General features: G+C 42.4%; 2 protein-coding genes across 3 annotated transcripts in view; one reads left to right on the top strand and one right to left on the bottom strand.

Annotated features, from left to right (window-relative positions):
* Positions 1-8,732: 8,732 nt before the first annotated feature.
* Positions 8,733-20,573, bottom strand: alkbh4 (alkB homolog 4, lysine demthylase). Of its 2 annotated transcripts, none has more exons than XM_072243265.1 (3): positions 20,332-20,573; positions 12,414-12,611; positions 8,733-10,122 (listed from the first exon to the last, which is right to left on the bottom strand). In XM_072243265.1, exons 1-3 carry the CDS (start codon positions 20,440-20,442, stop codon positions 9,484-9,486), a joined length of 948 nt encoding a protein of 315 aa, XP_072099366.1. In that variant the 5' UTR covers positions 20,443-20,573; the 3' UTR covers positions 8,733-9,483. The 2 variants fall into 2 exon arrangements, with proteins under 2 accessions (XP_072099366.1, XP_072099367.1); XM_072243266.1 differs by lacking the exon at positions 20,332-20,573 and adding an exon at positions 18,757-18,861.
* A 41-nt stretch (positions 20,574-20,614) lies between these two features.
* lrwd1 (leucine-rich repeats and WD repeat domain containing 1) overlaps positions 20,615-25,199 on the top strand; it is a 68,866-nt gene continuing 64,281 nt past the window's right edge. The window contains exon 1 of the mRNA XM_072243240.1: positions 20,615-20,754. The gene's annotated coding sequence lies outside the window, so the exon portion shown is untranslated. The remainder of the gene's footprint in view (positions 20,755-25,199) is intronic.

The following is a 25,199-nucleotide window of genomic DNA, read 5'->3' on the forward strand; positions in this document are numbered from 1 at the left end:
AATCTACAAAAGGACATTTATGATGTAAATAGGAGTGACAGAAGGGGTCATTACTCGGTGCTGCTCCCATTTCCAGCAATATGGGCTAGGTCTGCACATTCTCCCTGTGACCACGTACCTTCCCCTCGAGGATCAGGTTTCCTCCCTAGTGCAGATAAATCAATTGGTTACTGTGAAAGGGCAAAATAATCACAAAGTTTCGCTTTTAGGCTCCTGAGGAAAAACGCTGCAGAGGTACAGGGATAGAATTGATAGGAGCACTGCTGAGATTTTGTATGGTCACAATGGGATGAGTAACCTCCTGAGTCATACGGTAAGCAAGTAAAAACAACTTGGTGATGGGAGTTAACATTATCTGCCTTAAATCTTCCTCTAGCAAAAACACTCTTTCAGAGAAGTATACGGAAATTCAGGATTGATTGTAAGTATATTTACCCCTGTCAATCTCCTCATTTGGCTGACCTGCCTTCCCAGAGAATCTACAGTATATTCCATTGATAGCAAGTAAGTTCTTCTTTAGGTAGAAACCAAAATTGTGCGCAAAACCACAGGTGTGGTTTCAACAAGGTCCTGTATAATTGTGGTAAAACATTATTCTTAAACATTATTTATTCTTGTACTCAAATTCTCTTGCAGAGAAGACCCATATACAATTTCCCTTTCTAATTGCCTGAGGCTCTTGCACATTAGCTGGCAGTTACTTGTGGACAAGGGTGCTTGGATCCTTTGAACATCGACATGCCTAAGTCTGTCATCATTGAAAATGACTTTATTATTTATTTATTGAGAATGAGCACGGAATAGTTCCTTACGGCCTTTCATGCCATGCCACTCTGTAACCTCTGATTTAACCCTAACCTAATCATGGGTCAGTTTACAATTAACCGACCAACCGGTCTGCTTTGGACTGTGGGAGGAAGCCCATGCGGTCACGGGGAGAACGTACGAACTCCTTACAGACAGCGGCGGGAATTGAACCCAGGTTATTGGTACTGTAAAGCGTTGTGCTAGCCACTATACTACCATGCCGCCCCAAAATTACACTGCCATTTTTTTTTACTGAACTGGATAATCGTGCAATTTTCTATATTATATACTGCCCTGGAATTCGAAGAACTGTCCTGCTTATAAATTGCAGGGGTCCTTTCAGTTTACCTGAGAGGATGGGCTGTACATGGTTATGTAATGATAATATTACTACCTTTGAAGGGGAAGAAACAATCCTCAATACTGTATTAGCTCAGATTCTAAACTCATATTCTCAGGAGGGGTTTGGGCATGCATCATTCTGATATCAAGACAAGACTGCTAACACTAAGCTCCAGTGAGCACATGACAAGGCTATGTCATTCCTAAGAAGTAAATTTAGAAAACAAAATTGCCATTATTCAGAGGAAATCTCTCATGGTACCCTGATCTCGTTGAGACCCTCTCTCATGGTGTTCTGTTTTAAATTTTGTAATCTGCATCATCAAGTCAAGTCAAATCACTTTTTATTGTCATTTCGACCATAACTGCCGGTACAGTACACAGTAAAAACAAGACAACGTTTTTCAGGACCATGCTACATGAACAATACAAAAACTACACTGAACTACGTAAAACAACACAAAACTACACTAGACTACAGACCTACCCAGGACTGCATAAAGTGCACAAACACTGCAGGCATTACAATAAATAATAAACAAGACAATAAGCACGGTAGAGGGCAGTAGGTTGGTGTCAGTCCAGGCTCTGGGTATTGAGGAGTTTGATGACTTGGGGGAAGAAACTGTTACATAGTCTGGTTGTGAGAGCCTGAATACTTCGGTGCCTTTTGCCAGATGGCAGGAGGGAGAAGAGTTTGTATGAGGGGTGCGTGGGGTCCTTCATAATGCTGTTTGCTTTACGGATGCAGCGTGTGGTGTAAATGTCTGTAATGGCAGGAAGAGAGACCCCGATGACCTCAGCTGACCTCACTATCCGCTGCAGGGTCCTGAGATCCGAGATGGTGCAATTTCCGAACCAGGCAGTGATGCAGCTGCTCAGGATGCTCTCAATACAACCTCTGTAGAATGTGGTGAGGATGGAGGGTGGGAGATGAACTTCTCTCAGCCTTCGCAGAAAGTAGAGACTCTGCTGGGCTTTCTTTACTATGGAGCTGGTGTTGAGGCACCAGGTGAGATTCTCCACCAGGTGAACACCAAGAAATTTGGTCCTCTTAACAATCTCTACGGAGGAGTCGTTGATGTTCAGCGGAGAGTGGTCGTTCCGTGTCCACCTGAAGTCAACAACCATCTCTTTTGTTCACATTCAGAGACAGGTTGTTGGCTCTGCACCAGTCCATTAGCCGCTGCATTTCCTCTCTGTATGCTGACTCATCATTCTTGCTGATAAGACCCACCAAATCATCAATATAGATTAGGATATTGTTTGCAATATCTCTGCCACATTTACTGCTGTTGATGGGCTCATACCATTAAGCAAGGTATCTGTGGAACCCCCTGTAAAAAATATATAAAAGTATATGCAAGGTGACCTGACATACTCTATTTAGGAAAATAACTACAACTACATACAAAACCTTTGTGTTGGGAAAACTATTTTAAATTAGGTTTACATGTCAATTTTCTAACAATCTATTTTATGTTCTTCCCTTCATTCCATGAAATAAAACTCATTTTACCACTCAATTTGAAAATAAAAGGATTGATTTTGTAATTTTAATAGTAAGCAACGATATGCATGTTTTAATGAATGCAATGCTCAAAGCTGCAGAATATTCAACTAGAAAGACACTAGTTGACTTATCAGAGCAGATAATATGACTTAAAAGTACAGGATCTCAAAGACCTGAGAGATTCTGCAAGAGGACAGACAATGTTCAAAGTTCAAAATAAATTTATTATTGAAGTACACGCATGTCACCATACACAAACCTGAGATTAATTTTCTTGTGGGCATACTCAACAAACCTATAGAATAATAACTGTAACAGAATCAATGAAGGACTGCCGAATTAGGGTGTTCAACCAGAATGTAGAAGACAACAAATTGTGCAAATACAAAATGAAGAAATAACAATGAATAAATAAATAAACAATATAGATAGACAACATGAGATAAAGAGTCCTTGAAAGTAATTCCATTGGTCGTGGCAACATTTCAATGATGGGGTAAGTGAAGTTGAGAGAGGTTATCTTTAGTGCTGAAATAGGGGAAAGATGAACTAGAGAACTGTCGTAGACGGGAAACGTCGACTGGGATAAATAAAGATAACGTTCGATAAATAAAAGATTGAAATATTAGATATCTATTATCTTGCATTACACCAATAGTTCAACACGGAGCTTTAAAAAGGCAGCCCTGCAGAGGCACCTTGCGGTCCGAGTCCGCAACTGCAGGTAGATAGCGTTTTTAATCTACGGGAAGAGAAAATGTGAATATTAAAATTGAAGATGAAATTGAAAATAACGTGAAATCTCCTTTGCATTTAGCTGCTCACTTCTCGAACTTCTAGAATTAAGATACTTAATACTTCCTATGTTTGTAGAAAGACAGAAGCTAAAGTGAAATCCCAAACTCACTAATAAGTATTATTAAACTATAAAAGAAGGTTAAATTCAGGAACGTAAACACGAGGAATTCTGCAGATGGAAGGCTGGTGATATAACATGCTTCACTCAATATTGGAAGTTCCATTTCTAATCAAAAATCAATCACAATCAAATGCACATACTGCTGAATCTGGAAATGGGTTGGATAGTGTTTGTGGGGAAACACTATTTTTAAGACAATGAACTTGATCGAAAATGTGGGTAAAAGCTATTATGGAGATAATGTACCAGGAATAGAGTTGGGAAATATTTTGGTCCCTGTTTGGGTGGAAGAAAGTGGGTAATGTGGATGAATGAGGTGCTTGTTTGTCATGGAGTCAACGATCAGTTGCAAAGGGAGGTGTTGAGTTCCAGGTCTAGGAGTGTATCTCATAACGATTTGGGACACTTGTATCATGAGTTCTTTGGGCCTATCATTGCCGAGACCCAAACCACAACACCACGTTTTCCTTAACCTGCAAGACAGCCTTTTATATTGCCATACCTGTGGAAAGCATATCTGATTAACAAGCAAGGTATCCACTCTGAACTACAAATAGTTACAGCAGAGGGGCAGATAGAGAAAATCTAGCTCGAATGACCCAAGTAATGTCGGTCTAAGATCCGATGGCTGAAGATTGTGTCATGGCCCATAAACTGGGTGGGAACATCTCTCAAGCCCGACACCAAACCTTGTTGATTTCCCAATTGTCCCTTTGCACTCCAATCTCTATATACTTTGACAAATTTAATCTGAGAATGTTTAATATCCCTAAAAATTTGCTCATAGAGGAGCTGCAGCTTACTTCAATCCTGTGCGGTTGCCTCCACTGTCCCCTGCCCCCCCATACCAGACAGTGATGCAGCCAGTTAGAATGCTCTCCATTGCACATCTGTAGAAATTTGAAAGTGTTTTTGGTGATATACCAAATCTCCTCAAACTCCTATTGAGATATAGCCATTGCTTTGCCCTCTTTATAGCTGAATCAATATGTTGGGTCCAGGTTGGGCCCTCAGAGATATTGACACCCTGCAATTTGAGAGGGAGAAGCTAAAGTCAGATGTATCAGTATTACAGCAGAGTAAAGGGAATTCCAGAGGCATGAGAGAGGAGCTGGCCAAAGTTGATTGGAAGGGGACACTTGCAGGGATAATGGCAGAGCAGCAATGGCCAGAATTTTTGGATCAATTCAGAAGGTGCAGGATAGATACATCCCAAAGAAGAAGTAATATTCTAAAGGCAGGATGACTCAACCATTGCTGACAAAGGAAGTCCAACCCAACATAAAACCCAAAGGGAGGAAAAATTAGTAGGAAGTTAAGGATTGGGAAGCTTTTAAAAACTATCAGAAGGCAACTAAAAAAGTCATAAAGAGGAAAAAGATGGAATACAAAGGTAAGCTAGCCAATAATATTGAGGAGGACACTAAAAGTTTCTTCAGATATATAAAGAATAAAAGAGAGGTAGGAGTAGATAACGGACCACTGAAGAATGATGCTGGAGGGGCAGTAATAGGGGAAATGGTAGATGAACTAAATAAGTATTTTGCCTCCATCTGTACTGTGGAAGACACTAGCAATATGCTGGAATTTCGTGTGTTGGGGGCAGAAGTGAGTTAAATTGCTATACTAGAGTAAGGGTGCTTGGGAAGCCAGAAGGTCTGAAAGTAGGTAAGTCAGCTGGACTAAACTGTTTACACCCTGGGGTTCTGAAAGAGGTGGCTGAAGAGACTGTGGAGGCATTAGTAACGATCTTTCAAGGATTAGTAGATTCTGGCATGGTTCCTGGAAAATTGCAATGCCAATCCACTCTTCAAGGGAGAGACAGAAAAAATGAAATTACAGACCATTTAGTCTGACCTCAGTGGTTGGGAAGATGTTGGAGTCAATTGCTAAGGATGTGGTTTCAGGATACTTGGAAATTCGATAAAATCAGCCGAAGACAGCATAGTTTCCTTGAGTTTCCTGACAAATCCATTGGAACTCTTTGAAGAAATAACAAGCAGGATAGACATAGGGGAAATCTGTTGTTTTTATATACTTGGAGTTTCAGAAGGCCTTTGACAAAGTGCAATACATGAAGCTGCTTAATAGTTTAAGAACACATGGTATTATGGGAAGGGTACCAGCATGGACAGAGCATTGGCTGATTCGCAAGAGGCAATGAGTGGGCATAAAGGGGGCCTTTTCTGGTTGGCTGCTGGTAACTAATGGTGTTCCACAGGGGTCAATATTGGGGCTGCTTCTTTTCATGTTATATGGCAATGATTGGGATGATAGAATTGATGGCTAGCAAAGTTTGTGAATGATACAAAGATAGGTGGAGGAGTGGGTAGTATTGAGGAAGCAGAGAGACTGCTGAAGGATTTAGGTTAGGAGAATGGGCAAAAAAAAATTGGCAGATGGAATATAGTGTTCAGAAGTGTATGGTCATGCACTTTGGTAGAAGAAACAAAAGCATGGACTATTTTCTCAATAGAGAGAAAATTCAAAAATCTGTCAAGCAAAGGGAGTCCTCGTGCTTAAAGGTTAATTTGCAGGTTGAGTCGGTGGTGTGGAAAGTAAATGTAATCTTTCCATTCATATTGAGAGGACTAGAATACAAAAGTAAGATTATCATGTTGATGTGCTAAAAAGGCACTGGTGAGGTCACACGGAGCATTGTGAGCAGTTTTGGGCCCCTTATCTAAGAAAGGATGTGCTGACATTGAGTCCTGCCGAAGGGTTTTGGCCCAAAACATCAACTGTACTCTTTTTCATAGATGCTGCTTGGCCTGCTGTGTTCCTCTAACATTTTATGTGAGTTGCTCAGATTTCCAGCATCTGAAGATTTTCTCTTGTATGTGCTGACATTGGAGAGGCTTCAAAGGAGGAAATGATTTCAGGATTGAAAGGCTTATCATATGAGGAGCCTTATGTTCTTATTAAAAGCTATCATATGTTGAAAGGCCTCAAAAGAGTGAATGTGGAGAGGATGTTTCCAATGATGGGAGATTCTAGGATGAGCAGTCACAGCCTCAGAAACAAGGGACATCCGTTTCAGAGACAAGGAGGAATTTATTTAGCCAGACTGGTGAATCTGTGGAATTCATTGCCACAGGCAGCTGTGGAGGCCAAGTCATTTGGTATATTAAAGGCTGAGGTTGATAGATTCTTGATTAGTCAGGGCATAAAGGATTATGGGGAGAAGGCAGGAGATTGACACCCAAGAGGGAAATGGATTAGCCAGGATGTAATTGTTGAGCTGACTCAATGGGCCAAATAGCCTAATTCTGCTCCTATATCTTATGGTCTAACTGTGTCTAATCCTGCAAAGATATATATAGAAATCATGATATTGATGTTGCTTCCACCCTTGATATGCAAAAACCCTACCCGCATGTTTTTTTCCAACAGGAACTACTTGTTACATTGCCTGTCAACTGCTGGAAGAAAGTCAGACCTAAAGGACGCTTTTCAAAAGCCAAACAAGTATGGCAATAGAAAAAGCTGCCTTGCCTTGTTGTTCTCCTACATGTATGAATGCTTCAACTTCCTAAGAGCAAACATCACAAATAGCCTGTCTGGCATGTCCCTCGACCTACATTTTTTATATATATATACACACACACACACCCACCCTCCCACCCACCATAGAAAGCATCCCATCTGAATAACATCACGGCTTGGTATGACCAGTGCTCTGCCCAGGATTTCTAGAAACTGCAGTGATGTGGACACAGCCTAGCACATCATGGAAGTCAGCCTCCTCTCTGTGGTCTTTATCTACACTTCTTGCTGCCTCAGCCAGCATAACCAAAGAACCCATCCACCCTGGACATTTTCTCTCTCTCCTTCTTCCTCCCATTGGGCAGAAGATACAAAAGCCAGTATCAAGAGGCTCAAAGAAAGCTTCTATTCTGTTGCTAAGACTATTGAACAGTTCCCTAGTACGACAATAGACTCCCGATTTCACAATCTTCCTTGTCATGAACTTACATCTTATCGTCTGCCTGCACAGTAATTTCTCTGTAAATGCAACACTTTATTCTGCATGGTTTTTGTTTTCCCTTGTACTACAATATATTGATCTGATAAAATAGATAGTATGCTAAACAAAGGTTTCCACTGCACCTCAGTACAAGTAACAGTAACACTGGACAACGAAAGTGTTGCTTCTTCAGAAATTCTGTCGTTATGATAAGACCACTTGAAGATGAACACAAATATAATTTCAAACTATTTGTATCATCGAGGAATTTGGAGAAACAAACAAAAAAAGAACTTTTATTGAATATAATGCATTTAATTGCATAACAGTGCTGGTGCTTTGCAATAGTTCAACTAAGCCAAAAATATTTTGGTGTAAAATGTAAAAATGATTTGTCTGACGGCTTCTCACTTGTGTCTAACAATAATCAGCCAGCATTGATGGATTCCAGTTTCTCCACGAATGCAAGGACCTTTCACCAGGCTCGTCACTGACTGCGCCAAGATTTGCAGGAAATAAGTCTCAATTGGAATACACCAAATGTGAGAAGGCTTTGTCTTGGTCACCAATTTCATACCCAAAGTGGAGCTCATGGACTTTCTTGATAAGAGGATTCCTGCTCAGTCTTTGAGATTTAAGCATGGCGAGTCATTTTGCTATCACAAATACTCCCGAAAGTGCATCATTGTATTATTAGTACACACAAAACGCTGTGCATAGAACATGCACATCGACGAGATTGCAAACCAATATACATGTAAAGGTAATCCATAGAACAGTGTGCATGTGATGTCACGCCACGCAGCATCCGTCCTACCTAAGCATACTCAGGCATACCTGGACAAGACAGAAAATGTTTTGGCTTACATTGTGGGCAACATTTTAATTGACTTGAATTATGAATTGAAAGAACAAATATAGGCAATTACAAAAAAAGTGTATGATTTGGGAAATTTCATTGTGATTTTCATGATCATAAGCACAACATCCGTATGATATACTCACAAGTATTCTGAAGCCAAATCTTTGTTGTCTAGAGTAATTGAAAAGAAATCAGTCTTTCAAGGAACAAAAATACCATCTAGAAAAGGAACATGCAACTTTACAGAGTGCAATATTAAAACCAGACTTGCACTCATTGTCCTTATTCTATGATACCAAGATGAAATACAGAACAAAGAAAATTGAAATCAATTTAAACTAAAATTTATTTGGCAAAAGAATTTCCAAAACTTCCATTGCTTAACTGGTTTCTCAGTATGGAGGCCCAAATTACCCCCAGGTTGGCTACACTAGGCAGGCCACAACATTCACAGGGCCAACATTAGAGTCTTAAACAGACATTGAGTTCAAAGTTGTCATGCAAGAGATTCCAGATGGGAAGAAAATTTTCAAGTATGTTCTCAAAGCTCCATGACAACCCTTAAAATGGAGGAGACGCATTTGGGGCAGCATTGAGAATCTCGCGTCCTTGCATTCAGAATAACACAAAGAAACAGCATAGTAGGACGGCTTTCAAACTACTTATTTGTACATCCGGTCCCACACTGACTTCAACAGCCACTTCAGAACCTACCAAAATGGAATGAAAATAAATCATCCCCGATCTTGACAGACCGCCTGAGAGTAAATATCAGGGCAAGATTTTAACACCATAATGTCTTCCAGGTGTCCTCAGTAATAGTGTGATTAACAATACATAACTCTGCATAGAGAAAGCAGTTTCCCCCAATGGGGCAGTTGAGGAAACAAAATCAAAATTCATGATTCTTGTACTCACTCTTTTAATCTGTAAAAATATAGAGCAGTTATTTAAAACCAGGCTGCATGGTAGGGAGAGGGAATAAAATAACTTAAGCCAAGTTTTTAAATGTACATATCCCAGAGTGAGTTCTATAATCACAATCATTCCTTTTTGATGTTTCAGCAATAATATTATCCGGGAACACCCTTAAAGCTGAATGCAATATCCAAGAGCACCTTCCCAAGTGCCTCTTGTTTCCCTCCCTTGACAAATTCTTCTGATAGCTCCCTAAAAGTACTGCAAATTCGCCTTGACTTGATGTCTTGTCTGTAAATTCCATGTTTCCATTTATATCGTGCATTTCCATACAAAACAATTAAAGATCTCCTTGGTAAATGAATTGCCACCTCTACATCATTGGAAGGTACAGATCTTCGATTTTTGCAGGGACCTGGAATATCAACATTGAAATCAAAAATGCTTTCTGAATTACCATTTATGGGATCATATTGCTGTGTGTTTTGTCCCATTTCAGTCAAGTGTAGCTGGAGGAAATCATCTGAATCACAGGTCATTGATAACGCAGTTTCAGACAACAAATTAATGCTGACCAAACGTCTGCCCCACAGCCACCAGTCATCGAAGTGTGGATCAATGCCAGAGCCTTGCTCTGGTCTGTAATCTAGGTTACACTGTTCCACAGGAAGGAAGTTTTCCAGGACACTGTACTGCGCCATTCGGTTCACAAGCAAGAGGCTGAAGCATGGTAGACCACTGAAACATCCCACCTTCAACTTGTGCTTTTTAAAGTTCACCTTTGGGCCATAGTCCTGAAAGTTGACAAGGAAACAAATGAGTAACAATGGATTGAAACAAGAATTCTAATTTATTTCTTCACTTGTAATCACTGGCAAGCCCTGCAATTATTGTCCATTAATATTTGCTCTTGGAAAGATAACGATGATAGCTTATTGGCTAGGTAAACCACTTCAGAGGGCAGATAAGGTTAATAATATTTCTACTGGCCTGAGCCACTTAGGGAAGACAAGACACACATTTCCTAAAAGCAAATAGAAAACCAAACTGATATCTGTAACTACTTTTTAAAGGTTTATGTTAATTGTTACTGATAGCACAATACTTTTTTCCTCCCAAATTCTAGATTTACTGAATTCAAATTCCCAAACTGTTGGGTTGGGGAGAAAGAACAGATTTCCAGATATGTTCTTGGAGCACAAACCCAGCACACATTTATTCTCCCGTTGGACTTTTTCTCCAGTATTTTTCTTACTATTTAAGTGTTGGGAATTGAGTTGGCTGAAGTCAAGTCTAAGTGAGTATGGGGCCCTCAAGAAGAAGCTGGGATTAATCATCTACTCAGCACAATTGGCTAAAGTTGTTTGCTTCAGCCTTCAATTTGGCACTCAGATGTTGGTCTTTTTTATGTTCTTGGGAGTTGTTGCTCCAGCCCCCAGAGCATGCCCTTTTCTCCCTGTTACATCAGGTAGGAGATACAGAAGCCTGAAGGCACACACTCAGCGATTCAGGAACAGCTTCTTCCCTTCTGCCATCCAATTCCTAAATGGACATTGAATCTTTGGATACTACCTCACTTTTTAAAAAAAATCTAATAAGTATTTCTGTTTTTGCACATTTTTAAAGATCTATTCAATATACGTAATTCATTTACTTGTTAATTTACTATTATATTTTATTTTATTTATTATTATTTTTTCTCTTTCTGCTAGTTTATGTATTGCACTGAACTGCTGCTGGGAAGTTAATAAATTTCACGTCACTTGCCAGTGATGATAAACCTGATTCTGATGCTCGACTCACAGCAACGGTTTAATTATTCTGAACTATTCATGAACAAATAGGGTGGGTCGACCAAGCTTTGACTTGATCCATCGGTTTAACTCTATCCAAGTTTAACCATACTGAATTGGCCTATGGATCGAAGGTATTGTGTAAATACAGTACAGATGTATGAAACCGGAGGAAATTAGGTATAAATGCCTGCTTTCTCTTTCAGAATATGGCAAGCATCACAATATAACAGATTCTTCAATTTGGCATCAATCACCACAAATCTCCTCACTTCTTTCACATTCCAGTTAGTTTTATTCATATGTTTTTAAACAATATGGTTCATAAATTTCCTGTTAAATATTCAATTTCCCACAAAAGTTTATATTAAATTATTCTCTTCTAAAAATCTGACCCAAGAATGAAAATGTACTGATACCCAAGTAATTTCAGTCAACAGATGAAAAGAATTTAAAACAGCATTCAAAATAAATGGAGTGTTCAAACTCATCTGGTGAATGCAAATGGAAAAAAATACAGAACTAAAAGCAGAAAATGTTGAAAATACTCAATCAGGTCCAGCAACAACTATTGAAAAGAGAAGCAGAAATAACGTTTCAGATCAGTGATCATTCATCAGAATTAGGAAATGATTTTTCCTTGCTCTGATAACTGTTTCTCTCTGTACAGATACTGTTGGGCCTGTTGATTAATTTCAGCAATTTCTGCTTGGTTAATAATTTGCATCACTCTAATCTCTGCTTGTAGATAGAACCTCAATATTATATAACAATGTTACGAATGTTTTTAATAGCAAAAGAAACAATTCAATTATGTACTTCCAGATCCTTGGAATGTCAAGGGACACAGTGTACATCCAAAACAGGAAACTTGAAATGACTGATTTTAATAAGAGTGGACTTTAATTAAAATTGTACTTAAAAGAAAAAAATCTGTTGAGTTACTTTAAAATCTATTGCATCGACATTTTAAAAAAGCTCAGCACATAGCTTTGCATGCATTTTGAAAAACTATTTACAAATGCCTTAAGATATTTGGGAAGTGTGATATATTTGCACCAGAATGATTAATGTCTATAATGGGAAGTTGTCTTCTATAATCCAATCAAAACAAACTGTTAAACACAAAAAGAAGAATGGAATTAAATAATAATTGGCTATCACATCTGATCACTTGAAACAGAAATTTCTCATTCTATCACTTTATGGAGGTATACTGCAAAACTGTATTGTATCGGTGTCCCAGCAAGTGATCCATAAATAATATGTTCATCATGACAGGGAAACCTAACCTGCTTCCTTCGTCCAGATTGGGAAGGTTTCCACTCATTGTTATCCATCAGGTTTACCAACTCTGTTTCTTCCTCTTCATTCACAAAATTTTCTGCTAAAAATACGCCAGGAAATGGAAAAGCCCAGCCACTCAGACATGTGGAGTCATCCCCAACTGCCAAGCCTGACTTGGGATGATAAGTGAAGTGGTACGTTCTCTGTAGAAAGAGTTTTTAATGACAATGTTCACATAATTAGAAAGAGCATTTTGACACAAAAAAAATACTGGCATCAGTATCACTCCATCCCAAACTACTTTTTGATAAAAAAAAAACAATGAAATTCATTGACCAAATCAAATACCATATAAATAATACATGTGTTTGTTTTTGGACCAGGAACAAAACTTCAGTGTTTTCTTAACATTCCCAACATATATGGAGAAGTTTTTAATCCAATTGGAAAAGGAGTGCAAGGTGCACATACAAATATAAAATGCAACACAAGTCATATCCAAACATTGCGTTGTTTTATAAACATGAGGAAATCTGCAGATGCTGGAAATCCTAAGCAACACACACTAAATGCTGGAGGAACCCAGCAGGTCAGGCAGCATCTATGGAAAAGAGTAACCAGTCATCATTTCAGACCGAGACCCTTCTCAAGGACTGAGAGTAAAGGAGGAAGGTGCCAGAATAAAAAAGGTGGGGGGGGGGGGGAGGTGGGAAGGAGGCTAGCTGGAAGGTGATAGGGAATGCCAAGTAGGTGGGAAAGGTCAAGGGCTGGAGAACGAATCTGGTAGGAGAAGAGTGGACCATTGGAGAAAGGGAAGGAGGAGGGGACCCAGGAAGGAGTGATAGGCAGGAGAGAAGAAAATTGTTTTATCAGAAGGAGAAGTTGATATTCATGCCATCAGGCCAGAAGCTACCCAAACAGAATATAAAGTGTTGCTCCTCCACCCTGAGGGTGGCCCCATATTGGCACAAGAGGCAGCCACGGACTGAAATGTCAGAACGGGATTGAGAACCGGAATTAAATTGTTTGGCCACCAGGAAGTCCCGCTTGTGGCAGATGGTGCAGAGGTGCTCAACAAAGCAGTCCCCCAATTTACAATGGGGCTCACCTTTGTCACATCGGGAGGACTGGACACAATAGACAACCCCAACAGATTCACAGTTGAAGTGTTGCCTCACCTAGGTGGACTGTTTGGGGCCCTGAATGGAGGGGACAGAGGAGCTAAATGGGCAGGTGTAGCATGTTGGCCACTTTCAGGGATATATGCCAGGAGGGAGATTAGTGGAGAGGGACAAATACACAAGGGAATCATGAAGGGAGTGATTCCTGCAAAAAGCTGGAGGAGGGGGAGGCAGGTAAAGATTTGTTTAGTGCATCCCTTTGGAGACGACATAAGTTGCAGAGGGTGATGTACTGGATGCGGAGGCTGATGGGGTGGGAGGTTAGGACAAGAGGAAGTCAATCACTGTTAAGGCGGAGGGAAGGTGGGGTGAATGCAGATGTTTGGGAAATGGAGGTGCGGGTGAGGGCAGCATCAATAGTGGAGGGAGGGAAACCCCGTTCTTTGAGGAGGGCATCATGGAATGAAAAGTTGCCTCCTGGGAACAGATGCAGTGGAGGCAAAGGAATCGAAAAAAGGAATAGCATTTTTACAGGAGGTAGGATGGGAAGTGGTATAGTCAATCAAGATACCCATTGGAATCGTAAGATTTCTATAAGATGTCAGCTGGCTGTGTCTCCAGAGATGGAGTCAGAGATTGAGAAAGGGGAGGGATGCGCCTAAAATAGACTGAGTGAATTTATGGACAGGATGGAAGTCAGAGGCGTAGTTAATTAAAGTGATGAGCTCATGGGTGCATGAAGCAGTTAGCAGAGGAAGAGTTGGGGAACATTACCAGGGAAGGCTTTGACCATGGACTGTTCTAAACAGCCAATGAAGAGGCAAGTATAGCTGGGGCCCATGGCTACCCCTTGAGTTTGGAGAAAGTAGGAGGAGCAAAAGGAAAATTTGTTGAGGGCGAGGACCAGTTCTGCCAGACAGAGAAGTAAGTGTGTGGTGTAGGGGACTGGTGGTGAATGGCAGAACATGCTTGTTGGGTCAAATGGTCAAACTCTACTTTGAGATCTTATGGTCTTATGATATCATTCATCTCACAATCAAAGACAGTCAGGTTGCAGGTGTTATGAAAAATCAAAAATAATGGAGATACTGAAAATCTGAACTAAAAACAGAAAATGCTGGAAATATCCTGCAGGTTAGGTACAAGCAGTGGAAAAGGAAACCAGAAAAATATTTCTGGTGGAAAATTTATTATCAAATAATCCATAGATCTTTCATCTGAATCATTAGCTGCTTCCAGTTCCACAGAGGTTGCCTGATCTGTTGAGCTTTTCCAGCACTTTCTGTAGTCATTATGAATGCTGGTTGATGAAGTAACCACTGCAAGTTGAACTCGCTGTTGCTGTCAAACTGAGAATCTTCCCTCCTTCACCTAAACTGAAAATAAATGCCCTTGAAATTCACTAACTTCCAATGACCTGATGTCTTTCTAGTTATCTATTGGTCAGCACCTTTTGCATCACAGTCTGGGGCGGTGGGTGGCTGTGGGAATAAGGTCCCACTATCTATTAATGCTCCCAATGGCGTGCGTCTCAAATAACTTCCGACAACCAAGTCTAACTCCTGGCCATCATGTGCTCCTTAGCTACTAGACTCAGTAGAACAGTTTCCATTGACAGAGGGGGCAAAGGTTGGTTAATGGCACCTTAAAACCAGTCTCTTCTTGCAGAAGGGGCCCGGTCAGCCTTGGCTGTCAGTTCATTGAGAAGGAAACCTCCACAACCTTGAGGCTATACCCACTAGTGGGGAAGGCTTCAAGAGTAAACTCCAAGGAAAAATCCAGAGCTGGAATCCCTAAGGCAGTCCTAAGTTGAGTTCAATGCTGACTGGCAACTTCTGCGACGCCACTGGTGCCAAACTATCAGTCTCTGCCATTCCTTTGAATTCATCAACCGCGTGGAGAGTGGGAGCCTGCTGCATGGGCAACAGGCTGCTCTCCAAATCGTACCGCCCTGACTTGCACATGACAGCTAGGACGCGACACCCATGGTCGACCTCGATCAACGGAGGGCCTTACCATCCTTTCCTCTGAACAAAATGGGAGCATAAATAGAACATTCAGTCTCTGTACCTGCTCTACCATTTAACAAGATTATGGCTCTAACTTTTAATGCTATTTTACAGCATGTGATGGTAATCCTTAAACCTCTAGCTTAACAAGAATTTATCAATTTCTGCCTTCACAATATTTAAAGATTCTCCTTCTACCATTTTTTAAGGAAATTTCCAAAACTCATGACCTTGAGTGTCTTGAACAGCTAGCCCCTTATTTTTAAAGAGCCCTAAGTCTTCCCATAATAGGAAATAGTATATGTGACAAGAATAAACTAATACCAATAACCATATAACAATTACAGCACGGAAACAGGCCATCTCGGCCCTTCTCGTCTGTGCCGAGCTCTTACTCTCACCTAGTACCACCGCCTGCACTCAGCCCATAACCCTCCATTCCTTTCCTGTCCATATATCTATCCAATTTAACTTTAAACGATAACATTGAACCTGCCTCAACCACTTCTGGTGGAAGCTCGTTCCATACAGCTACCACTCTGAGTAAAGAAGTTCCCCCTCATGTTACCCCTAAACTTTTGCCCTTTAACTCTCAATTCATGTCCTCTTGTTTGAATCTCTCCCATTCTCAATGGAAAAAGCCTATCCACGTCAACTCTATCGATCCCCCTCATAATTTTAAACACCTCTATCAAGTCCCCCCTTAACCTTCTACACTCCAAAGAATAAAGACCTAACTTGTTCAACCTTTCTCTGTAACCTAGATGAAACCCAGGCAACATTTTAGTAAATCTCCTCTGTACCCTCTCAATTTTATTGACATCTTTCCTATAATTCGGTGACCAGAACTGTACACAATACTCCAAATTTGGTCTTACCAATGCCTCATACAATTTCAACATTACATCCCAACCCCTATACTCAATGCTCTGATTAATAAAGGCCAGCATACCAAAGGTTTTCTTCACCACTCTATCCACATGAGATTCCACCGTCAGGGAACTATGCACCATTATTCCTAGATCCTTCTGTTCTACAGCATTCTTCAATGCCCTACCATTTACCATGTATGTCCTATTTTGATTAGTCCTGCCAAAATGTAGCACCTCACATTTTTCAGCATTAAGCTCCACCTGCCGTCTTTCAGCCCACTCTTCTAACTGGCCTAAATCTCTCTGCAAGTTTTGAAAACCTACTTCATTATCCACAACGCCACCTATCTTGGTATCATCTGCATACTTACTAATCCAATTTACCACCCCATCATCCAAATCATTAATAATATGACAAACAACACTGGACCCAGTACAGATCCCTGAGGCACACCGCTACACACCGTCCTCCAATCTGACACAGTTATCCACCACTACTCTCTGGCGTTTCCCATCCAGCCACTGCTGAATACATTTTACTACTTCGATATTAAAGCCTAACGATTGAACCTTTCTAACTAACCTTCTGTGTAGAACCTTGTCAAAGGCCTTACTGAAGTCCATATAGACAACATCCACCACTTTACCCTCGTCAACTTTCCTAGTAACCTCATCAAAAAATTCTATAAGATTTGTCAAACATGACCTTCCACGCACAAATCCATGTTGACTGTTCCTAATCAGACCCTGTCTTTCCAGATAATTATATATACCATCTCTAAGAATACCTTCCATCAATTTACCCACCACTGACGTCAAACTCACAGGCCGATAATTGCTAGGTTTACTCTTAGAACCCTTTTTAAACAATGGAGCCACATGAGCAATACGCCAATCCTCCGGCACCATCCCCATTTCTAATGACATTTGAAATATTTCTGTCAGAGCCCCTGCTATTTCCACACTATTTAAATATTTAAACAATACACACAAAATGTTAGAGCAACTCAGCAGGCCAGGCAACATCTATGGAAAAAAGCACAGTCAATGTTTCAGGCCATAACCCCTCGAAAGGACTGGAGAAAAAACACTGAGGAATAGATTTGGAAGAGAGAAACACCACGTGATAGGTGAAACTTGCAGGTGGAGAGATGAAACAGAGTTAGGAAGTTGATTGGTGAAAGAGACAGAAGGCCATGGAAAAAAGAAGAAAGAGGGGAGAAATGCACCAGAGGGAGCCCATGGGCTGGCAAGGAGATAACATGAGAAAGGGACCAGGGGATGGGAAATGGTGAAGGGGGCAGTGGAGGCATTACTGGAATCAATGTTCATACCATCTGGTTGGAGGCTACCCAAACAGAATACAAGGTGTTCCTCCGGCCTAAGCGTGGCTTTATCCCGACAGTAGAGGAGGACGTGGATGAACATATCAGAATGGGAAGTGGAATTAAAATGGGTGGCCACTGGGGAATCCTGTTTGTTCTGGCAGATGGAGCATAGCTGCTTGGTGAAGCAGTCTCCCAATCTATGTCGGGTCTCACTTCCTTCAAACAAAAGTGGTAACCATGGGCACTCGCATGGGTCCCAGCTATGCCTGCCTGTTTTTCGGCTACGTGGAACAGCAAGCCTTCACTGGTGACCGTCCCGCACTTTTCCTATGCTACATCGACAACTGCATTGGTGCTGCTTCCATGCTGAACTCGTCAATTTCATCCACTCTGCCTGCAACTTCCACCCAGTCCTCAAATTTGCCCGGTCCATTTCCAACACTTCCCTTCCCTTTCTCACTCTCACTGTCTCTATCTCCAGAGACAGCTTATCCACTGATGTCTATTATAAACCAACGGACTCTCACAGCTACCTGAACTATACCTTGTTCCACACTGCTACTTGTAAAAATGCCATCCCCTTCTCTCAATTCTTCCACCTCTGCTGCCTCTGCTCTCAGGATGAGGCTTTTCATTCTAGAACAAAGGGGGCATCCTCCTTTTTCAAAGAAAGGGGCTTCCCTTCCTCCACCATCAACACTGCCCTCACCCGCATCTCTTCCATTTCACGCACATCTGCTCTTACCCAATCTTCTGCAACGCTACCAGGGCTAGGGTTCCTCTTGTTCTCACCTACCACCCCACCAGCCTCCCACTAAACACATCTTTCCCTCCCCCAACTTTCTGCAGGGATCGCTCCCTACACAACTCGCTCATTCATTCATTCATCCCTTCCCACTGATCTCCCTCCTGGCACTTATCCTTGCAAGCAGAACAAGTGCTACACCTACCCCTACACTTCCTCCCTCACTACCATCCAGGGCCCTAACCAGTCCTTCCAGGTGAGGCGACACTTTACCTGTGGGTCTTTTGGAGTCATTTACTGCGGTCTGTGCTCCTGGTGTGACCTCCTGTATATCAGTGAGACCCGACGTTGACTGGGAAACCGCCTCGCTGAGTATCTACGCTCCTTCCACCAGAACAAGTGGGATCTCCCTGTGGCCACCCATTTTAATTCCATTTCCCATTCTGATATGTCCATCCATGGAGTCCTCCACTGTTGTGATGAGACCACACTTAGGACAGAGGAACAACACCTTATATTCCATTTGGGTACCCACCAACCTGATAGCATGAATATCAATTTCTCAAACTTCTGGTAATGCCCCCCCTTTTCCCTCTCACCTCATCACCTTGCCTGCCCATCGCCTCCCTCTGGTGCTCCTTCCCCCCTTTTTCTTTCTTCCACAGCCTTCTGTCTCTTTCACCAATCAATCCCAGCTCTTTACTTCATCCCTCCCCTCCAAGTTTCACCCATCACCAGCTGGTTCTCTCTCCCCTCCATAAATCTGCTCCGCAGCTTTGTTTGTTCAGTCCTGCCGAAGGGTTTCAGCCCAAAACATCAACTGTCCTTTTTTTTACTCCATAGACGTGCCTGGCCTGCTGAGTTCCTCCAGCATCTTGCACATGTTGCTCAGATTTCCAACATCTGCAGATTTTCTTGTTTCTATATTTTGCCATAATAGGAAACTTCCCATCTCTTCACGTGCCCTCTCTCAAGCCTCTCATCTGTTTCAGTCACATCCTCACTGACTCTTCCAATTTCCAGTGGATACCAGTCCAGTCTGTCCAAATGTTCCCTCATAGCCAGCTATACCAGAATGGTATATTGGGCTATATATTCCACAGGAGTGAAAGTGAAGAATCACACTTCCATTATTGACTAGCCTGCCTGGTGTTAACTTCATCTCAGGTTTCCAACGGGACAGGGTTTGAACATGAAACACAGGATGGTACAGCACTGGTAGAGGCCCTTCAGCCCATAATGTCTGTGTTAAGCACAAAACCAAATTACACCAAATCTCAAACACCAGGAAATCTGCAAACGCTGGAATTTCAAGCAACACACATAAAAATTGCTGGTGAACGCAGCAGGCCAGGCAGCATCTATAGGAAGAGGTACAGTCGACGTTTCAGACCAAGACCCTTCGTCAGACCTAACTGAAAGCGATAGTACTAAATCTCTTCTGCCTATACATGAACCATTTATCTACACTTCCCGACTAGACTTTTCACTGCACCCTGGTACATGTGACAATAAACTAATACCAATATTCAAATACTCTTGAACACCACTGTAACATCGGTTTCCATCACAACTTCTTGCAGCCCTAGTCTTGGTGATCAGTGAGGCTTCTTTGAGAAGGGCCCCATTCATTCACGTGCAATCACCATTCTGGTAGAGGCAATTACACTAATTAGCTGGTCGAGCAGCATTTGTGGGGGCAAAGTAATTCCTCCTCTCACAGATGCTGCTCGACTCTCGAGCTCACTCAGCAGATTGCTTGTTGCTCCAGACTGAAGTATTGCAATCTCCCGTGCCACCATAGATTATTTCCAATACAGAAGCCACATCTAACGGAGAGACACTAACCCGCTGACACTTGGGCACCACAGCAACCGGGCCCTTGGCCTGCTCACAACTCAGACACGAACGGATCCCTCGGCAGCCGCAGCTTGTCTGCGCGGCGGCCTTGGTAGCCATTGTCAGGACGTCCCCACCCCGCCCCCCTACTTGGGGGCCTCCGAGCGTCCGTCTCCAGCCGCCGCCAACACCGGCCAACCGCACAACTCCAGCCCGGTGCGGCCACCGCGGCGCGCGTGCGCACTGAAAGACTCGCGCGCGCCGGGTATGAACGCGGCCAAGCCCAGCGCGCATGCGCGCCAAAAGCTGCCGGCCGACCCCCGCGTCGCGCGCGCGCCGGCTGTGAACGTTTCCGAGCGCGGCGGCGGCGCGCGGACCCGCTGAAATTTGACGAGCTTCCGGGAACGAACCGGCGCAGCAGGGGTGCAGAAGGTGAGCGGTGTCGGTGCTGGGAAAGTTAATGCAAATGTTTCCTGGTTTATTCGGTGTCATGGCAGCCCCCGCGGCGGTGTCCACGTGTGGCTCCTTGCACCCAGTGCTGAGGGTGATTACAGAGGGACAGTGGCAAGTTACTACTGTTTCCAGGCTTTTCCCGTTAATAGACGGTAAAAGCAAACCGTTCACTTTTCATAGACGCTACAGGACCTGCAGAATGTGTGCAACTTTCTTCCTTTTAATTTAGATTTCGAGCTTAATGTCTACATACACTTCTTATCCTATTAATTTGTTCTGGATAAATAATTTGTTCTTTGAGTTCACAACTGTTTCAAAAACTGGATATTTTTAAAAGCTGTATATATGGCAAATAAAAGCGAGGAAAAATTGCTTCATTTGGCAGGTCAAGCAGCATCTGCGGAAAGGGATCAGACACTTATCTGAAATTGGGTAAGGAGAAAAAGATGCTTTGGCTAGAGCGCGAGAGGGATTAACATAACGGGAATATTGTTGACTAGCTGACTAGGGTTCCCATGAATGTAAATTGTTCATGACCTAATGTGGTTGATTAATGAGGACAATTGAGCGAGAAAATACACTAAGGCCAGTGATGTGGGGATGGAACTGGACTCTCTGACGGTGGTGTCTGAAAAGAGGATGCTGTCCAAGTTGCATGCCATCTTGGACAATGTCTATTATCCACTACATAATGTACTGGTTGGGCACAGGAGTAGATTCAGCCAGGGACTCATTCCACCGAGATGCAACACAGAGCGTCATAGGAAGTCATTCCTGCCTGTGGCCATCAAACTTTACAACTCCTCCCTTGGAGGGTCAGACACCCTGAGCCAATAGGCTGGTCCTGGACTTATTTCATAATTTACTGGCATAATTTACATATTACTATTTAACTATTTGTTACTATTTTCTATTACTATTCTATTACTATTTATTTCCATGACTATTACTATTTACTAATAGTAATATTACTATTACTATTTCTATTACTATTTATTATTTATGATGCAACTGTAACGAAAACCAATTTCCCCCGGGATCAATAAAGTATGACTATGACTAAACGTAGAGCTAGCTGTAATGGCATGCTTAGTAGATCAGGCCATGCTAGGTAAGAATGAAAATCTGAACTAATATTCCGAATGGATGGATGCAAATGAGGGTGTACCACTAAAAAATACCTTTCTCTCCGCTTTCAGCGTTCCAAAGAGTCTATTCTAATTGTGATTTCTGGTCCACTCTTCTGATTCCACTGTCTATTCCCCTTGGGTCATCTCTTTAAAACCACAAGAGATGCAACACCCGTCTTTACTTCATTTGCGTGTTTTCCCCCATTTTGGCATACTGCATTTGGTGTTTACAACATAGTCTCCCACACACTGGAGAAACCAAGTGCAGACTGTGTGACTGCTTTACAACAATAGTCAGTCTGGAAGGCCAACCCTGACTTCCCAGTTAAGTCTCCATCCCATTCACACTGACCTGTGTGATTGTAGTTTCCTCCACTGTTATAATGAGGCCCAAAGCAAACTTCAGGAACTACACTTTGTCTTTTGTCAGGGTACATTGCAGCCTTACACAATCAATAACTTTCTTCATGCTATAACTGACCAGTTGTGCTGTTGTCATTCATTTATATTATTTGCTCCTTTTCTTTGTTCCTCACAAATACGGCCTGACCTGTTAGGTATTCCCTACAACTGTGCACTTTGCACCTTTCACATCCTTTATTCATGCTCTCTTTTTAACTGTCCTATTAAAATACTAACCAGATTACATCATCTACAGTCTATCCCCCATGGTAATTGGCCCCACCATATCATAAGAATACCCTTTATCCCATCCATTCAATCTGCCCTCCCACATTCTGTCTGCTGCAACTTAAAACCAACTTGATCACTCTCTTTCCTAGGTTTGATGAAGGAGCTTTGACCTGGAATATTAACTGTTCCTCTTTCCACAGATTCTGTTTGACATGCTGAGTTTTCCAGCAATTGTTTCAGACTTCAAATGACTGGAGATCTTTGTTTTTATTTCCTTTTAACATGGAATTCTCAATTATGGAGTGCTGCGGAGATTCCATCATTGACTTTGATCAAAAAAGTAATCAGTAGATTTCTGGACAGTAGGGGAATTGAGATATAGGGATAATGCAGGAAAGTGGCACTGAGGTGAAAGACCAGCCATGAAGTTGATGATTGGCAGAGAAGAATCAAGAGGACTAAAGTAGCCTTTATCCACGTAAGAGATTCTGCCAAGTCTGGAAATTGTGAGCAATACGCATAAAATGCTGGAGGAACTCAACAAATCTGACAGCAGCCATGGAGGGGAATAAAATGTTGACATTTTGGGCCAAGACTTTTCATCGGAACTGGAAAAGAAGGGGCTGAAATCAGAATAAGAAGGTGGAAGGAGAGGAAGGAGTACGTGCTGGCAGGTTTTAGGTGAGACCAGTTTAAGGGGAGGGCGGGTGAGGAGTGGGCTGGAAAGGGATAGGTGAAAAAGATAAAGGTCTGAAGAAGAAGGAATCCGATGGGAGAGGAGAGTGGATCATGGAAGAAAGGGAAGAAGGAGGGGAACCAGAGGGAGGTGATAGGCAGGTGTGGAAAGTAAAGGAGTGAGAGGGTAATCAGAATGAGGAATGGAGAGGGGGCGAGGGGTGAGAAATTACCATAAATTGGAGAAATCAATGTTCATGCCATCAGGTTGAAGACTGCTGAGACAGAATATGAAGTGTTGCTCCTCCAACCTGAGTTTAGCTTCATTGTGGCAGCAGAGAAGGCCACAGACATGTCAGAATAAGGATGCAATGTTGAATTAAAATGGGTAGCCGCTGTCAAGTCTTGCCTCTTGCAGCTGAGGCGGTGAAGTTGTGCAACAAAGTTAGTGACAACTGTAGCATATTCATTCAGACTCAAAGATGAACCCCTGAATATTGTGCAGTCCACAACCTCAAAGTAGTCCTGTAAGTGCTCCTTTGCTTCGCTTGACCATACCTTGGTCCTCACCACTGGTGCTGCTGTCTTTAGCCTCGGCCTACACGCTGGGAGTGGAAGTACAACTAGATGATCAAACTTTCCAAAGTGTGGGTGTGGGATGGGCTGATGAGAGTTTTTGATGGTGGTATGACAGTGCTGAAATGTGTTGGCTCCTCTGGTGATATGTTGGTGGTAGTTGTTCAGGGACTTTTTCAAGCTGGCTTGGTTGAAACCTCCCACAATGATAAGGAAACTTCAGGGTGCACAGTTTCATGCCTGCTGGTTATGCTGCTCAGTTCCTCCAGAACCTGCCTGACGTTGGCCTGATGTGGAATGTGAACCGCTACCAGGATGATGGAGGAAAGGTCCTTTGCCAGACTGCATCTGACCACGTTCGGGTGACTTGGACTGAAACAGGACCACACAGGCATAGCTAGGGCCTACACCAGTGTCCATGGCTTCCCCTTTAGTTCAGAAAAAGTTGGAGGAGCCAAAAGAGTTGTTGAGGGTGAGGCTCAGATCTGCCCGCCTTTGGAAGATGGTGGTAGAGGGTAAGTGGTCAGATCTGTTAACAAGAAAGAAGCAGGGATCTTTAAAGCCTTCCTGATGAGGGATGTAAGTGTCTAGGGACTGGTCCTGATACTAAACACTGTTTTCCTACTCTTGTGCTTTTAACTTACAATGCTTGGTTTGTGCCAGGATTGGGGTGGTTGAATGAGTCTTTAAGTACCATGAACAAAGCGGATGAGCTCAGAGTGTGGATCAGTACTTGGAGCTATGATGTTGTGGCCAGTACAGAGACTTGGATGGCTCGGGCAGGAAAGGCCGAGTGCCAGGCTTTAGATGTTTCAGAAAGGACAGAGAGGGAGGCAAAAGAGCTGTCACAGCGGCAGAAAATGAGGAATTCATGGAGGGATTGTCTACTGGGTATGTGTGGATGGAAGTTAGGAACAGCAAGGGGTCAATAACTCAACTAAGTGTTTTTTATTGAGCACCCAATAGTAACAGGGACATCGAGGAGCAGATAGAGAGACAGATTTTGGAAAGATGCAATAATAGCAGGGTTGTCGGGGTGGGAGATTTTAATTTCCCAAATATTGATTGGCATCTCCCTAGAACAAGGGGTTTAGATAGGGTGGAGTTTGTTAGGTGTGTTCAGGAGGGTTTCCTGACGCAATATGTAGATAAGCCTACAAGAGGAGAGGCTGTACTTGATCTGGTATTGGGAAATGAAACCTGGTTAGGTGTCAGGTCTGTCAGTGGGAGAGCATTTTAGAGATAGTGATCACAATTCTATCTCCTTTACCAAAGCATTGGAGAGAGATAGGAACAGAGAAGTTAGGAAAGCATTTAATTGGAGTAAGGGGAAATACGAAGCTATCAGTCAGCAACTTGGAAGCATAAATTGGGAACAAATATTCTCAGGGAGATATATGGCAGAAATGT

Source organism: Mobula birostris, chromosome 25 (assembly GCF_030028105.1).
Source record: "Mobula birostris isolate sMobBir1 chromosome 25, sMobBir1.hap1, whole genome shotgun sequence".
Classification (NCBI taxonomy): Eukaryota; Metazoa; Chordata; class Chondrichthyes; order Myliobatiformes; family Myliobatidae; genus Mobula; species Mobula birostris.